We start from the raw sequence: 17,295 nt of genomic DNA on the forward strand, positions 1-17,295 counted from the left end.
TACAAAATCAGATCGAAGTATAAGGAGTCACGCCAACCCTCAAAAACGCCATTATACCCATTATGATTATATGATACTTGGCTGAAACGATTTTCTTAAAATTTTTATAGATTCTGTACATTTATCTGGAAGGAAACATAGGCCATGCAATTTTTATGCCCTCCACCATAGGATGGGGGGTATACTAATTTCGTCATTCTGTTTGTAACTAATCGAAATATTCGTCTGAGACCCCATAAAGTATATATATTCTTGATCGTCGCGACATTTTATGTCGATCTAGCCATGTCCGTCCGTCTGTCCGTCCGTCCGTCGAAAGCACACTAACTTCCGAAGAAGTAAAGCTACCCGCTTGAAATTTTGCACAAATACTTTTCAGTAGGTCGGTTGGTATTGTAAATGAGCCTATCGGTCCATGTTTTGATATAGCTGCCATATAAACCGATCTTGGGTCTTGACTTCTTGAGCCTCTAGAGGGCGCAATTCTCATCCGCTTTGACTGAAATTTTGCACATAGTGTTTTAGTATCACTTCTAACAACTGTGCTAAGTATGGTTCAAATCGGTCCATAAACTGATATAGCTGCCATATAAACTGATCTTGGGTCTTGATTTCTTGAGCCTCTAGAGAGCGCAATTCTTATCCGATTTGAATGAAATTTTGCACCACGTGTTTTGTTATGATATCCAACAACGACGCCAAGTATGGTTCAAATCGGTCCATAACCTTATATAGCTGTCATATAAACCGATCTTGGGTCTTGACTTCTTGAGCCTCTAGAGGGCGCAATTCCTATCCGATTTGAATGAATTTTGATACGTAGTATTTTGTTATGATATCCAACAACTGTGCCAAATATGGTTCAAATCGGTTCATAACCTGATATAGCTGTCATTGCACAGATCTGGGGACTTGACTTCTTGAGCTTCTAGAGGGCGCAATTCCTCTCCGATTTGGCTGAAATTTCGCAAGACATTTTGTATTGTTACTTTCAACAACTATGTCAAATAAAATACAAGTCGGTTCATAACCTGATATAGCTGCCATATAAACCGATCTGGGATCTTGACTTCTTCAGCCTCTAGAGGTCGCAATTATTATCCATAGCCCGATACAGCTCCCATATAAATCGATCTCTCTATTTTGCTTTTTGAGCTCACAAAGAGCGCAATTCTTATTCGAACTGGCTGACATTTTACACAGGTCTCCAACATATAATTTAATTGTGGTCCAAACCGGACCATATCTTGATGTCGCTCTAATAGCAGAGCAAATCTTTTCTTATATCCTGTTTTGCCTAAGAAGAGATGCCGGGAAAAGAACTCGACAAATGGGATCCATGGTGGAGGGTATATAAGATTCGGCCCGGTCGAACTTAGCGCGCTTTTACTTATTTTGGCTAAGAAGATATGCCGGGAAAAGAACTCGACAAATGCGCTCCATGGCTGGCCCGATTCGGCCCGGCCGAACTTAGCACGCTTTTACGTGTTAGATATCAGGTGGAGGCGGACCCAACCCCCCATAGTTCCAAACACGCCACCCAGATACGTAAGATACGTCAAATTATTTGACCCATTATGACAATATGGGACTCAAATGAAAGGTTTTTGAGAGTAGAAAACGAACGAATTTTATATCCAATTTTGGAGCCAAGTGTTGTTTGGTAGGTTAGGGCGCACCTCCTAAACTGGACTTTATTTCCGTTGGAAATAAAGAACAAATTTGATATCCATATTTAAGTCGAAATGTCTGAGGTGTCATCCCTTCCCTAATGAGAACATTACCCTAAGGAAGAACATTACCACCAGGAGCTGAAAAGGGGCAAATTCTCACACATCAATGAGTGCTTTTCGATTCAAGTTTAAACTCAATGATAAGGAACCTTTTTTTATAGCCAAGACCGAACAGCGTCCCGCAGTGCGACACCGCTTTGGGGAATATTTTTTAAACGACCATGCATGGCATTGTGCCTCACAAATGTCGCCAACATTAAAAGGGCATAAACACCGCTTTGTCCGATGTTCTCGCTAGGATTCGAATGCGTACATTGGCACGAATTCGATATCCGCATTCATGGCGAAGTGTCCCCAGCCTAAAAAGATATTAGAGAGTTGAAGAAGGCGCAGCGGAGCGGGCCCGGTTCGGCAAGTTATGTATAGGAGCTTAGTTGTAACTTTTTTGTGAACTCCTAACCTAAATTCAATTAGTATTGGAGCTCGCCTGCATTTCTTTTTCGCTATGAATTGTCACTTTTTCTACAACCGCAGCAATGTGAGCAACATTCACATCTCCTCTCTCATATCCAATAAACTCCCCTTTTCTCTGTTCAATCATAAACCGAAGCTGAACTTTGTGTCATTATTCTTGCATTCTTTTCATTTGGGTTTGCCATCCGCAACATTCACATCTCCTCTCTCATATCCAATAAACTCCCTTTTTCTCTGTTCAATCATAAACCGAAACTTAACTTTGTGTCATTGCATTCTTGCATTCTTTTCATTTGGGTTTACCATCCTCGATGCAGTACAGTCCACTCAACATCATCAGGGGAATTCCACTTGTGACGTCATCGCCTCTCTTCTCATCTCCGCACATCAAACGATCGAGCATTCCTCACTCCACGTCTGATTGAAATCCCCCACTCTTGTGCAAAGTCCTCTAACTCTCCTGAGCACAGTCAGGGAGAAGAAAGCCTTAATTTCCAATATTCCGATACAAAGCAATTATCAATGCTACGAACAACATACACATCAACATTGACCAACTCTTTTCGTTCTGCACTTAAACATTCTCTGAATGTCACTGCAAGTGCCTTTTGTGCATAGGCTACATTAATCTACCGCAGGGCGTATCAGAAATCACGATCCACCATGCCAGTCAAAGTGTTTCGAATAACAGCACTCACTTGCACTCACTGCACTCACTTCTTTGCTATGCTATTTATTGAATAGAAAACATTGCATATGATCTCGAGCTAGAATATGTTCGGAAATCACACAAAGATTGTAAAGATCAAAATAAAAGAGCGCAAATAGACAGTTTAAAAATTAAAAAAAAAATTATTAAAAATATTTCTCTTTCTCCTATGGTTAAATTATTCGCAAAAAACGGATGATAAAAAACAAATTAATTTTTTAAGAATATAAATTCACCCATTTCTCTCATGTTTTGTATTTCAATACAATTAGTCTTTGTCTCTGATAGTATGAATGAAAGCATGCTATTTCTTTATGCAAAACATGGTGAGAAAAATTTTTAAACATTCTGCAATTTACAGTGTTTAAATTCCCTTCGTTTACAGCTCTACTTGAAGTTTATGCCAGTTTTAAAGCCTGCCTATCGAGCAAACATCATATGGTCCATAATTCTTACTTCCCAGCCATACTCATCTCCGTTTCCCAAAGGCAGCTAAAGCCATTGAAATGTAATAAATTCAAATCAAAGATTGTGCTTTATATGGCCCCAAGCTCTCACACTTTCTCACATAGGAGAGCAACAAGAAGCAAAAAAAAAAAATGGAGTATAAAAGGATATCATGGACATTTATACAATAGAGAGCACACACAGATATTACTTACCTTGCAATAGTTGCTGTTGCAAGCCCACTGCCTGCAATTGTTGCAACAGCTGCAATGAGGCGGGAGTTATGGCATCGGCTCCCAATACCGGACTGGCCTGTTGGGGGGTGCTGGGCATGATGGTAGGCGTCGAGACCGTTGTCGCAGTCTGTCCCAGGGGTATATTCATGTTCGTCGCCAAGTTCCACAGATTCGCTTGGATTTGTTGGATTTTCTTTTGTTCCTTTTCCTTTTGGGTATCGGCGAACTTCACCACTAATGGCGAGGTGCAGCCTTCCATGGTTTTGTTTTGATTTAGTGTCTGGCGAGGTGGTGAGAACAGACGCCGAGGAGAAATTGAAAAAAAAAAAAAAAAAACAAAACATAAACACAAATAAAAAATCATATAGATAAAAATAAAAAATTGAAAGCAGGAAAAAAGAGAAAAAAGAAGAAAATATTGGGGGGAAAAAACCATGAATTTACAATGAAGTTATTGTGGGGTTTGTTTGTTGGTGTTCAAAATGCAGCGATATTTTTGTTGTTGTTGTTTGTGCGCAAAGGCAATAAATCTGGAAATCCTTTACGGTTTGCTCGGTTTTTTTTCTCTATATCGATATCACTCCACCCTAGAACGTTTCCAAAAATATTGCTGCAGTTTGCAATGCAGACGTTTTTTTGTGTAGTTTTTGCCTGGGCTTGTGAAATGCAATTCACACAAATCGATAAATTTAATACTTGACACCAGTGGAAGCATTTCGCTGTGACTTTTAAAAATTGGGCTCAATTCAATTGGTTTGGCTTAATGGTGTTTGCGCAATTTTGGCAAAAAATATGGTTCTAAGCATTCGATTTTTAGTTTGAAGTGAAAACCGCAATGGTTCGGGCTGAAGTGTAAAACACACCGAAAAAATAAGAAATGAAACAAGTAAAAAGGCATTAAGTTCGGCCGGGCCGAACTTTGGATACCCACCACCTCGGGCATGTATTTAAACCCCATTTCGTCACAATCTGGTGAAAATTGGATAACTTAAGCAACCAAATTCGGCACGGACATTGAGTGGTCCAATATATATGTCACTATTGAATTTTGTAGAACAAAATATTGGTCTTTTTGGCAGATATATCCAATTATAAATCGATCTGAACCATATTAAGGTCGGATATCGTGAGGCCCAGAAAAACTCACTGTTTAAAATTTCAGCGAAATCGGGTAATAAATAAAGCTTTTATGGGGTTCAGTCCTCTAATCGGCAGATCGGTCTATATGACAGCTATATCTAAATATAATCCGATCTGATCCATATTTCGGTCAGATGTTGTAAGGCCTAAAACTACTGACTTTTTCAAATTTCAACGAAATTGGGCAATAAATAAAGTTTTTATGGGCTTCAGACCCCTTATCGGCAGATCGGTCTATATGGCAGCTTTATCTAAATATAGTCCGATCTGAACTATACTTGGGTCAGATGTTGTTAGGCCTAAGACTACTCACTTTTTCAAGTTTCAGCGAAATCGGATAAAAACATAAAGCTTTTATCGCCTTCAGACCCTTTATAGGGAGATCGATCCATATGGCAGATATATCCAAATATGGACCGATATGAACCCTATTTACGTCAGATGTCGGGAAGCCTTAAACTACTCACTGTTTCAAATTTCACCAAAATCGGATGAAAAATAAAGTTTTTATGGGCTTCAGACCCCTTATCGGCAGATCGGTCTATATGGCAGCTATATCTACATATAGTCCGATCTGTACCATATTTGGGTCGGATGCTTAAAACTGCGCACTATTCCAAATTTCAGCGAAATTGGATAGTAAATAATGTTATTATGGCCTTCAGATCCTTTATCGGGAGATTGGCCTTTATAGCAGCTATATCCAAATATAGTCCGATATTAGGTTCAGATGTTGGTAGGCCTAAGACTACTCACTGTTTTCAATTTCAGCCAAATCGGATAAAAAATAAAGCTTTTATGGCCTTCAGACCCTTTATCGGGAGATCGGTCTATATGACAGCTATATCCAAATAAAGTCCGATCTGAACTATATTATGTTTAGATGTTGGTAGACCTAAAATTACCGACTGTTTTAAATTTCAGCAAAATCGGTTAAAAAATAATGCTTTTATGGGCTTCAGACCCTTTATCGGCAGATCGGTCTATATGCCACCAATATCTAAATATAGTCCGATCTGAACCATATTTCGGTCAGATGTTGGTAGACCTAAAACTACCGACTGTTTAAAATTTCAGCGAAATCGGTGAAAAAATAAAGCTTTTATGGCCTTCAGACTCTTTATCGGGAGATCGGTCTATATGGCAGCTATATCTAAATATAGTCCGATCTGAACCATACTTAGGTCAGATATCGGGAGGCTTAAAACAGCCCATTGTCTCGAATTTCAGCTATATCGGATTATAAATGCACTTTTATGGAGCCAAGATTTTAATTCCAGATATTAATCTACATGGTAGCTATATCCAAATCTGAACTGATCTGTGCCATATTGCAGAAGTATGTCAAGGGACCTGACTTAACTCACTGTCTCAAATTTCAGCGACATCGGACAATAAATGCGCCTTTTATGGGCCCAAAACATAAAACCGAGAGGTCGGTCTATACGGCAGCTATATCCAAATCTGAACCGACTTGTGCCTTATTGCAGAAGTATGACAAGGGGCTTAACTTAACTCACTGTCCCAAATTTCGGCGACATCGGACAATAAATGGGCCCTTTATGGACCCAAAACCTTAAATCAGGAAATCGGTCAATATGGCAGCTATATCCTAATCTGGTCCGATCAGGGCCAAATTGAAGAAAGATGTCGAAGGGCCTAAGACAACTCGCTTTCCCAAAATTCAGCAAAATCGGATAATAAATGTTGCTTTTATGGCCCCAAGACCCTAAATCGGCTGATCGGTCTATATGGCAGCTGTATCAATATCTGCACCGATCTGGGTCAAATTGACGAAGAATGTCGTAGGACCTAACACAACTCCCTGTCCCAAATTTTGGCGAAATCGGACAATAAATGCGCCTTTTATGGGCCCAACACCTTAAATCGAGAGATCGGTCTATATGACAGCTATATCCAGATCTTGACCGATTTGGGCCAAATTGCAGAAAAATGTCGAAGGGCCTAACACAACTCACTGTTCCAAATTTCAGCAAGATCAAATAATAAATGTTGCTTTTATGGCCCCAAGACCCTAAATCGGCTGATCGGTCTATATGGCAGCTGTATCAATATCTGCACCGATCTGGGCCCAATTGACGAAGAATTTCGTAGGGCCTAACACAACTCCCTGTCCCAAATTTTGGCGACATCGGACAATAAATGCGCCTTTTATGGGCCCAAAACATAAAACCGAGAGGTCGGTCGATATGGCAGCTATCTCCAAATCTGAACCGATCTGTGCCATATTGCAGAAGTATATCAAGGGGCTCAACATAACTCAATGTCCCAAATTTCGGCGACATCGGACAATAAATGGGCCTTTGATGGGTCCAAAACCTTAAATCGGGAAATCGGTCTATATGGCAGCTATATCCTAATCTGTTCCGATCAGGGCCAAATTGACGAAGGATGTCCAAGGGCCTAAGACAACTCACTTTCCCAAATTTCAGCAAAATCGGATAATAAATGTTGCCTTTATCGCCCTAAGACCCTGATCGGTCTATATGGCAGCTGTATCAATATCTGCACCGATCTGGGTCAAATTGACGAAGAATGTTGAAGGGCCTAACACAACTCACTGTCCCAAATTTCATTAAAATCGGATAATAAATGTGGCTTTTGTGGGCCTAGGACCCTAAATCGGCGGATGGGACTAAATGGCAGCTATATCCAAATCTGGACCGATCTGAGCCAAATTGACGAAGGATGTCGAAGATTCTAACACAACTCACTGTCCCAAATTTCAACAAAATCGGATAATTAATGTTTGTTTTTCGGGCCTAAGACCCTAAATCGGTGGATCGGTCTATATGGGGGCTATATCAAGATATAGTCCGATATAGCCCATCTTCGAACTTAACCTGCTTATGGACAAAAAAGGAATCTGTGCAAAGTTTCTGTTCAATATCTCTATTTTTAAAGACTGCAGCGTGATTTCAACAGACAGACAGAAAGACGGACAGGGACACCGATATCATTCAATCGTCTTTCAATTTTAAGACGATCCGAAATATATATACTTTGTAGGGTCAGAAATTGATATTTCGAGGTGTTGCAAACGGAATGACTAAATGACTATACCCCCTATCCTACGGTGGCGAGTATAAAAATGGGTTTAAAATTCTATGGACCATAACATGTCCGTGCCTTTAGCAAAAATGCTATGCATTAGAATTGTGGAAAAACGTCAAACTGTCTGTCTGTTGGAAATCGCAATACTCGTAGGTGTTAACACTTGAATTGGAGTAACGCTCAACGGGGCCTAACCCCCACTCTTAATCGGCGGAACAGTCAACCTAACCCCAATTTGATCCATCTACAAATTCAATTAAAAGTATATCGGGTAAAATTTAGACAGGATATATGTTTTCGTTCGAAAGATAGCATGATATGGACAGACAGACGGACTGATGTATGTGCAGACAGATAGAAGGTGGGAAGGAATGTAATGACGAAATACTTATTTCTGCGTACTGGCTGGAGAAATACCCTAAAATCTCATGTCAAAAATCTCTGAAAAATCTCTATAAACAAGTCTTATAAATTGATTAAGCAATGGTGGTAGTACGAATTGGCTCTCTTCCCCATGAACACCAACAGCTAGTAAAACTCTTAGCCTATGGTTAATACCGTCGATATTTGTTAGTAAGAAAATAGATGTAAAAAAAGGGCAATTACTACTTTTATCGCTGATATCGCCGAATGCTTTGTGGCGTAGGTGACAAAGGCACACCCTTTACTCTGGCCGTTTTGATCACGCAAAACCGTACACTCTTCAATAGCTCCGTGCACTTCAAATAATTTTCTGACGTCGTTCTCGTTCAGTTTCTTATTTAGCATACCAATGAAAAGTTTACGTTCTGAAAAGAAGAAAAACAAAAATGAAAACACATTGATTAGCAGGGCTTAGCCAAAAAAAAAAAATGATTTTTTTAAAATATCTTACATATAAGAATAAACTAGTTTGCTTAAATCTACAACAATAAATGATTCATAGTTCTAATGTTATGAAGAGTTTAGTTTGCAAAGTCAGACCTTTTAGGTAATGTGAAATTTAAGTCAAGCTTGAAGACTTTAAACTTGGTTTTGTTGAATGTTATTGTGATTGTCTGCTCATTTTCACATCGCACATTTCAAATGACAAACTAAGGCCAATGATTCTTCACGATGCTGTTTTGCACAGTGCCTTACATCTAATCATTTAATCTTTATATTAGTTTTTTATTAAATTAAATCGCATGGTAATTTATGGCTCAAACTGTATTCAAAGTTGAAGTTCCACACATTTCTGAACGACAAGGCACATATAAGCTTGAACCCCAATATTCTTCTGTAATTGGTGATCATGGACAGACACTCATCAAGTTGAGAGTCTACCCCACCAACTCAAAGTCACCTGATATTCTCGATAGTAATGATTATGAACAAATTCTCTCGGCTGGATGCAGGTGATACATTACTTCCTGATCTGAGGATAATAGCGAACCCCAACTGATATTAACATAGACAGTTAAATCTAACTATAAACTACATTACGCCTGGCACGACTAGATTACGAATATGATTTGCAGACAGTTCTCAAAGTAGAGTACAATACAACTACAAAGGTCTACGCAATATGTACATGAAAATAAATATGTATATATCACACTATCCTAAAGCTGTAACGGTAGTAGATTGAATTGGAATTTGACAAGGAAATCTAGTGAAATCCTTAGCGGCCTTGATGCATATCAAAGACACACAAGCACTTCCTTCGTTAGGCGGTGTTAAGACCACGTTTCATGTGTCCGGTGTACGGTGAGAGGTCATAAGCCAAAGGCGGAGTGTATGGTCAGGGTTAATAGGGCTGCCTTCATTCGTTCGTTCGCACGCCACTCACACCCATCCCTGCCGATCGAAGAAGCCACCTCCCATTACGTGGGGAAGCGTACACCCCATAGTCCGAATTGTGGGGGGTTAGGGCAATACTGGCTTCAGAAATTTAGATCAACATTTAAAGCAACTAAATATTACACAACAATGATAGGACAATAAGATGAACAGCCTTCTCTGACAACTTCTACAACAAACTACAGACGAAGAATAGAATTATTTATTGCACGAATAGGATCGGTGACGGATACACTACTATACAATTTGTTATATACATTACACAAAGAGTGAAACGGATTGATTAATTCGTAATAAGATCCCATTAAAGATAGTCTAAGATGTATGTAATGCCGAGTATTTCGAAGAGGAATATTAAAATTTAATTCGCCTGTTAGGAATTGGGAATCAATCTGAACACGCAATAATTTCACAATAAATACGGCCCTAAGCATCAAACGCCTTCTTTGGAGCGTAGAAAAGTCAATAAGATTCAAGCGGTTCTTTTAGGGGGGAAGAAATTTATCCGAATTCTATAGTAAGCCCCTAAGCGCAAAAAGAAGAAATTGTACCTGAACTGATTCAATCCTATCTGAGTAGCACTTGTAAAATGGGTTCCAAACCACACAACCGTATTCCAATTTAGGCTAATGAACAAACGCTTGGTCCCATAAGGATCATCAAACTCTTTGGAGCACCGTTTTATAAACCAAAAAACAACTTTGCCTTATTGATTCACGAGTAAATGTGCAAACTAAAACATAACATCCAAAATAACACCAAGATCAGCAAAGGAATTTACGTTATTCAATTTATAAGAACCTATATATTAGCCACTTTGAATAGGTCTAATCCTGAAAAGAGATAACTTCTTGCACTTTTTGAGATTAAGCGCCATGCCATTAACACTGCACCAGCCCACCAGTGCAGATCGCTCTGCAAGCACAGTGACCAATCTGAAGAATCTAAATTACAAAAGAGCTCCACAGCATCTGTGTACATTAAAATCCAGGAAGACTGAATAACTGATGGAAGATCATTCAAGTAAAGAACGAACAGCATAGGTCCATTGCTGTGGCTGCCCTGTGGAACACCAGAATAAGCAACTACAATATATCCTTGGAATGAATGTTATTAAATTAAACTTTCTGTATACGGTCCTGTAAATAAAAAGCTATCCAATTCAAAAGAACAGATGGGAAACCCATCATCTCAAGTTTAAACGGTAATAAATCACGCACCACAGTATCGAAATCCTTACTAAAATTAGTGTAAATTAATTAAAAACAAGTAAGAGCGTGCTAAGTTCGGCCGGGCCGAATCTTCTATACCCTCCACCATTTATTGCATTTGTCGAGTTCTATGCGCGGTATCTCTTTTTAGACAAACAAAGAATAATGAATATGGACGGAGGAGGAGGAGCTATATCAAGTTATAGTCCCATTCGGGGCTCAAGAAGCAAAATCGGTTTATATGGGAGCTGTGTCAAGCTATAGATCGATTCAGACCATATTGCACACGTATGTTGAAGGCCATAGGAAAAGCCGTTGTACAAAATCTGTGCCAAATCGGATGAGAATTGGGCTCTCTAGAGGCTCAAGAATTCAAGATCCTAGATCGGTTTATATTGAAGCTAATCAGGGTATGGAGCGATTTGGACCACACTTCGCATAAATGTTGGAACTCATACCAAAATACCACGTGCAAAATTACAGCAAAATCGGATAGGAATTGCGCCTTCTAAAAGCTCAAGAAATCAAGACCCAAGATCGGTTTATATAGCATCTATATCAGGTTATGGACCGATTTGAACCATACTTCGCACAGTTGTTGGAAGTGATATCAAAACACGTCGTGCAAAATTTCATGCAAATCGGATAAAAATTTCCCCCTCTAGAGGCTCAAGCAGTCACGACCCAAGATCGGTTTATATGGCACCTATATCAAAACATGGACCGATATAACCCATTTACAACCAACCCAACCGATCTACACTAATAAGAAGTATTTGTGCAGAATTTCAAGCGGCTAGCCTTACTCCTTCGGAAGTTAGCGTGCTTTCGGCAGACAGACGGAATATTTCGTGTAGTTACAAACAGAATGACGAAATAAGTATACCCCCCATCCTATGGTGGATCATATAAAAATTGACACGTCAGTTCTAATAGCTTGATCAAATTTGACCTCCCCTTAACGAAGCCCTGTTGGTAGGGTGAAATAATTGGTGTGACAAAATGGGATATCCTACGAGAAACCAGCAATTCAAACAGCTTTGGTATTGTATTCTTCATCAATTTGGCCTAGATCGGTATAGATTTGGACATATAGACCGATCTGCCGATTTAGGGTTTTAGGCCCATAAAAGCCACATTTATTATCCGATTTTGCTGAAATTTGGAACAGTGAGTTGTGTTAGGCCCTTCGACAGCTTTGTTCAATTTGGCCCAGATCGGTCTAGATTTGGATTCAGGTGCCATATAGACCTTTCTGCCAATTTAGGGTCTTAGGCCCATAAAAGCCACATTTATTATTCGATTTTGCTGAAATTTGGGACAGTGAGTTGTGTTAGCCCCTTCCACATCCTTCATAAATTTGGTCTAGATCGGTATAGATTTGGATACAGCTGTCATATAGACTGATCCTCCGATTTAGGGTCTTAGGCCCATAAACGCCACATTTATTATCCGATTTTGCTGAAATTTGGGACAGGGGGTTGTGTTAAGCCCTTCGATATCCATCATCGATTGGGCTTAGATCGGTATAGATTTGGATATAGCTGCCATATAGACCGATCTCTCGATTTAAAGTTTTGAGCCCATCAAAGGCGCATTTTTTGTCCGATGTCGCCGAAATTTAGGACAGTGAGTTGGGTTAAGACTTTCGCCATCGACCCAGATCGGTCGAGGTTTGGATATAGCTGCCATATAGACCGATCTCTCGATTTAAGGTTTTGGGGCCATAAAAGGCGCATTTATTGTCCGATTTCGCCGAAATTTCGGACAGTAAGTTGTGTCAGGCCCGTTGACATCCTTCTTTAATTTTGCCCAGATCGGTTCAGATGTGGATATAGCTGCCATATAGACCGATCTCTCGATTGAAGGTTTTGGGCCCACAAAAGGCGCATAAAATTTGGGACAGTGAGTTGTACTAGGCTCTTCGACATTTATCTGCAACTTGGTCCAGATCGGTTCAGATTTGGATATAGCTACCATATAGGCCGATCTCTCGATTTAGGGTTTTGAGCTCATAAAGGGCGCATTTATTGTCCGATTTCGGCTGAATTTGGGACAGTGAGTTGTGTTAGGCTCTTCGACATTTACTTGCAACTTGGTCCAAATCGGTCCAGATTTGGATATAGCTGCCGACATCTCGATTTAAAGTCTTGGCCCAATAAAAGGCGCATTTATAATCCGATTTCACTGAAATTTGACACAGTGACGTATGTTAGGCTTTTCGACATCCGTATCGTATATAGTTCAGATCGGTTTATTTTTAGATATAGCTACTAAATAGATCAAAAAATGACTTGTACTTATTAGTATTTAGTCCAAATCGGAATATAGTTCGATATAGCTGCTATGGGGTATAAGGTATGCATTTTTCACCGGATTTTCACGAAAAGTTGTTTACATATATAACCGAGGTGGTGTCTATCCAAAGTTCGGCCGGGCCGAATTTTTTTTTAATTGCTCAAATTAACAGTACTTTATAAGACTGTGAGTTTTAATTAATAACCGCTCATGAGATTTCCTCATTGCCATATCTGCTAAGCTTAGGTGAAATGAATTTTCTATTTCATCATTGAAGCTCTGCTCTTATGGAGGCCTTCACAATGGCATTCAATTTTTAACATCTTTTGTTTTCTGTTTGTTTTTTTAATTTTCTTCTATGTACAGTACAAAAACTGAGCATAAATATTAACGCTTGACTTGGATTTCATAAAAACACGTTTTTGTTGTTCATACCAACAGGTAAGGTAAGAAAACACAAAACTCATTTTATTAAAAGTATATGCGCACCTTAGACAACAACAAAAACGGAAAACAATAAAGTTAAGAACACAATGCAAATTTTAGCATTGTACTCGTGTTTTTTTGGAAAAGTAATAAAGAATATATGAAAATATTTTATATAAGAATTTTCCCCTCATAGCTGAAAAATTTGTTTGCCTTGACACCCCCCCCCCCCTTTCTAAACAACAGCTTATGGCCTTCTCAAAGATTGTGGCCAGGGTTGGGAAATTGTTGCTTCAGTGCTAACAACATTCTTCTATGGCTGTGGTATGGTTGCTTGCTGCTGGTGGCTGTTGATGATTCCAAGTGAGAAGAAAAATAAACAAAAAGTCGAAACCGGCATGGGACAAATGGGAAATAGAATGGGCAGCATAGCAAAAAAAAAACCCCTAACTTGCTTGTAATATGAAAATAATGTTATAAAATTCGCATTTGGCTTATTTTCAGGATTAAATTAAAAACGAACAATGAGTTAAAATTGAAAATTAAAGCAAAACTTCCATTATGATGAAGAGAGGGTGAATGGCTAGTCAATGCTGGAAAATTGCTGGAGAAAAACCACTCCATGACCAACAACTGGGAAACATTTAAACCTCATGGCTTTCCCTCTGCCATATTGCAAACTTCTAGGAGCTTATGCCAAGGAATTTTACGTTATGTCCATATATACCAGCAAGTGACGAAATGCATTTGCAGCCAAGTGAGGAGATTGCAAGCAAGCCATGTACCCTAGCCAGGGTTTGATATACTTAGGAATATTACTTGGAAATTTTGCAGGGTTATTGCTGACTACTTATGACAACTAAATGAGAAGGTGGTGGGTATAATGAGCCAAGGAAATGTAAATTAGTTATAAGACCATGCTACAAGTCACCTGGAAGCTAGGTATTTTAATCTTTGCCACAATATTTATACCCTACACTACTACTGTGGTAGAAGTTTGTGAATTTGTTTGTAACACCCAGAAGTAGAGAGAGATAAACCCATTGATAAGTATACCGATCGACTCAGAATCACTTTCAGATTCGATTTAGCTATGTTCGTCTGTCTGTCGGTCTGTCCATGTTAATTTGTGTACAAACGGGTTGAAATTTTCATCCGGTCTTCTTCAAATTTGGTACAGGCATGTTTTTCGGCCTAGTGACGAAGCCTATTGAAATTGGGAAAAATCGGTTCAGATTTGTTTATAGCTCCCATATATATGTTCGTCCGATTTGCAGTAATAATGCAATAACCGATTCTCTCGACATTTGGCAGGAAGGATTTTTTTATGACTCTAGACATCACTGGTGAATTTCATAGAAATCGGTTCAGATTTAGATATAGCTCTTATATATATATATATATATATATATATATATATATATATATATATAGAGTACTAAATTTTTTGATATCTGAAGGGGGGGGCGGACCCCTTACCCTAATTTTCAGAAACGCCAGATCTCGGAGATGGGTGTTGCGATTTAAGCGAAATTTTGTTTGCTCTTTTATAGTAACCTAAAAAAAAAAATTTGGTAACCAAAATTTCGGATGGGGCACCTAGGGGGGCCGCCCCCACCTCCAACAACCTACCAAATATGTATATAGTCCAATCACGACAATATGGGACTCAAATGAAAGGTATTTAAAAGTAGATTTCATATCCAATTGTCGGACCAAGTGTTTTGTGCACCAACCACAACCCCCAAAACCCCTCTAAATCGGATATATATATCGACCATGGCAATATGGGACTCAAATGAATGGTACTTGCGAGTGGATTACGAATTTGGTATCCAAATATAGGAACAAGTTTTTGGAGACCCACCCCTTTCCCAAAATACTCCCAAAGGGGACAAATTTACAAATTTACGACCATAGCAATATGGGGCTCAAATAAAAAGTCTTTGGGATTAAAGCACGAATCTGATATCAATATTCGGGAAAAAGTGTTTATGGGCCACCCCAAACCCATAAAACCACCCAAAATAGGACGTATTTGCTGACCATTGCAATATGGGCCTCAAATAAGAGATATTTTAGAGTAGAACAAAAATCTGATATATATATATTTTCAGAGCCAAGGCACTGAGTGTCCGCCCCATCCCTCTAAACACCCCCCAAAAAGGGTCATGTTTGTCGACTATGGAAATATGGGGCTCAAATGAGAGGAAATTGGAAGTAGACTATGAATGTGATATCAGCATTCGGGACCAACTGTCTAACCAACATCCCACCCGCAAATAGGAGAATTTGGGTCTTAAAGAGAGTGGAGCTCGATATTGATAGTCTTTAGGGCCCATACACCAAACCGGACATATCTGCTGAATTTTGCAATAGGGGGTTTAAATGAGATTAGCAAACGTATTTGATATCCAATTTTGTGGCCAATGGCAATATGGGGTTCAAAAAAATGATATTTGAGAGTAAAGCAAGATGCTGATATATTTTCAGGGCTAAGTTCGGGCGAAAAGGCCGAAAGGGTCTTGCGTATGGCATATGACTGTGCTAGACCCAGAGGTCTCAATGTTACCCCAGAGAAGACAGAAATATGCCTGTTCACGAGGAAGTCAAAAGTGGGCGAGTTTAACGCACCACGTTTCCTCAGTAAGAAGATTTCGATATCTGACAAGGTCAAATACTTAGGTGTGAACTTGGACAGGAAATTGAATTGGAAGTGTCATAATCAGGAGCGTACTGAGAAGGCTCACAGATGTAGGCTCGAAATGGGGCCTGAATCCTAGGATAGTTCACCGGCTATACAGGAGTGTGATGAGACTTACTTACGCCTCAGTAGTTTGGTGGACTGCTATACAGAAAAAGTGCAACATAAGGACCATGCAGCAAGTTCAGAGAACATGTTGTATTGGCATAGGCGGAGCGATGAGGACCACGCCCACTAGGGCACTGGAGACTATTCTAGATATCCGACCCATTGACATACAGTTTAAGTGTGAGGCAGCCACTACGGCTATTCGACTTAAGGCGATGGGAGTATGGATTGAGGATGGGAGCGGCTCATACCGTCGCGTGAGGCAGCCACTACGGCTATGAGACTTAAGGCGGTGGGAGTATGGATTGAGGATAGGAGCAGCTCTTACCGTCGCGGAAGCGACGATAGGAAACCTGGAAGAAAGTGGAGAGGACCGGATACCTGAGATGAACCTTGAAGTCGAGTGCGACGCACTGGTGCTATCGGCACAGTCTTGGATTGACTGAACCCTAGTATTGCCATCTCGAAGATCATGTTACACGGATGGATCAAAGCTAGAAGACAGAGAGGGCCTGGGGGTTTACATTGAAAACCCAGGGACTGACATCTGTTTTAGACTGCCTGACCATAATACGGTCCTGCAGGTGGAGATCCGGGCGATCACGGAACGCGTTAAGTGGTATGGTGCTTACGCGAGGACGTCGAACATCTTTACCGACAGTAAAATTGCCATAAGGGCAATAACAACCAGGAGGGTAAGGTCACGAACAGTCTTGCAGTGTAAGAAGGAGATTAACGCCTTCTCTGAGGATGGGAAAATCCACACCGTTTGGGTGCCGGGCCATAACGCAGTAAGGGGAAATAAAAGGGTAGACGATTTGGCGGTAAAGACCAGAGGATTGCCGTCAATAAACTTGGTTAACCCGAAGCCTTTCGGGTCGACGCAGTCCGAGTTAAGGGTGTGGGCGACGAA

At 39.9% G+C, this 17,295-nt stretch overlaps 1 protein-coding gene across 10 annotated transcripts in view; it reads right to left on the reverse strand.

The window, feature by feature from the left end:
* The window catches only part of LOC106082527 (CUGBP Elav-like family member 2), a 632,612-nt gene that overhangs the window by 108,880 nt on the left and 506,437 nt on the right, over positions 1-17,295 (reverse strand). For 8 of the 10 annotated variants that reach the window (XR_009397808.1, XR_009397813.1, XR_009397812.1 and 5 more), the window contains 2 exons: positions 8,421-8,602; positions 3,579-3,879 (listed from right to left, as the gene is read on the reverse strand). Coding sequence is in view for 1 of the 10 variants with exons in the window: in XM_013245088.2 (XP_013100542.2) it covers positions 3,579-3,879; positions 8,421-8,602 (483 nt within the window). In the remaining 9 variants the exon portion in view is untranslated. The remainder of the gene's footprint in view (positions 1-3,578; positions 3,880-8,420; positions 8,603-17,295) is intronic. The other 2 variants (XR_009397811.1, XR_009397814.1) reach the window with 1 other exon arrangement.

Source organism: Stomoxys calcitrans, chromosome 3, assembly GCF_963082655.1.
Source record: "Stomoxys calcitrans chromosome 3, idStoCalc2.1, whole genome shotgun sequence".
NCBI lineage: Eukaryota > Metazoa > Arthropoda > Insecta > Diptera > Muscidae > Stomoxys > Stomoxys calcitrans.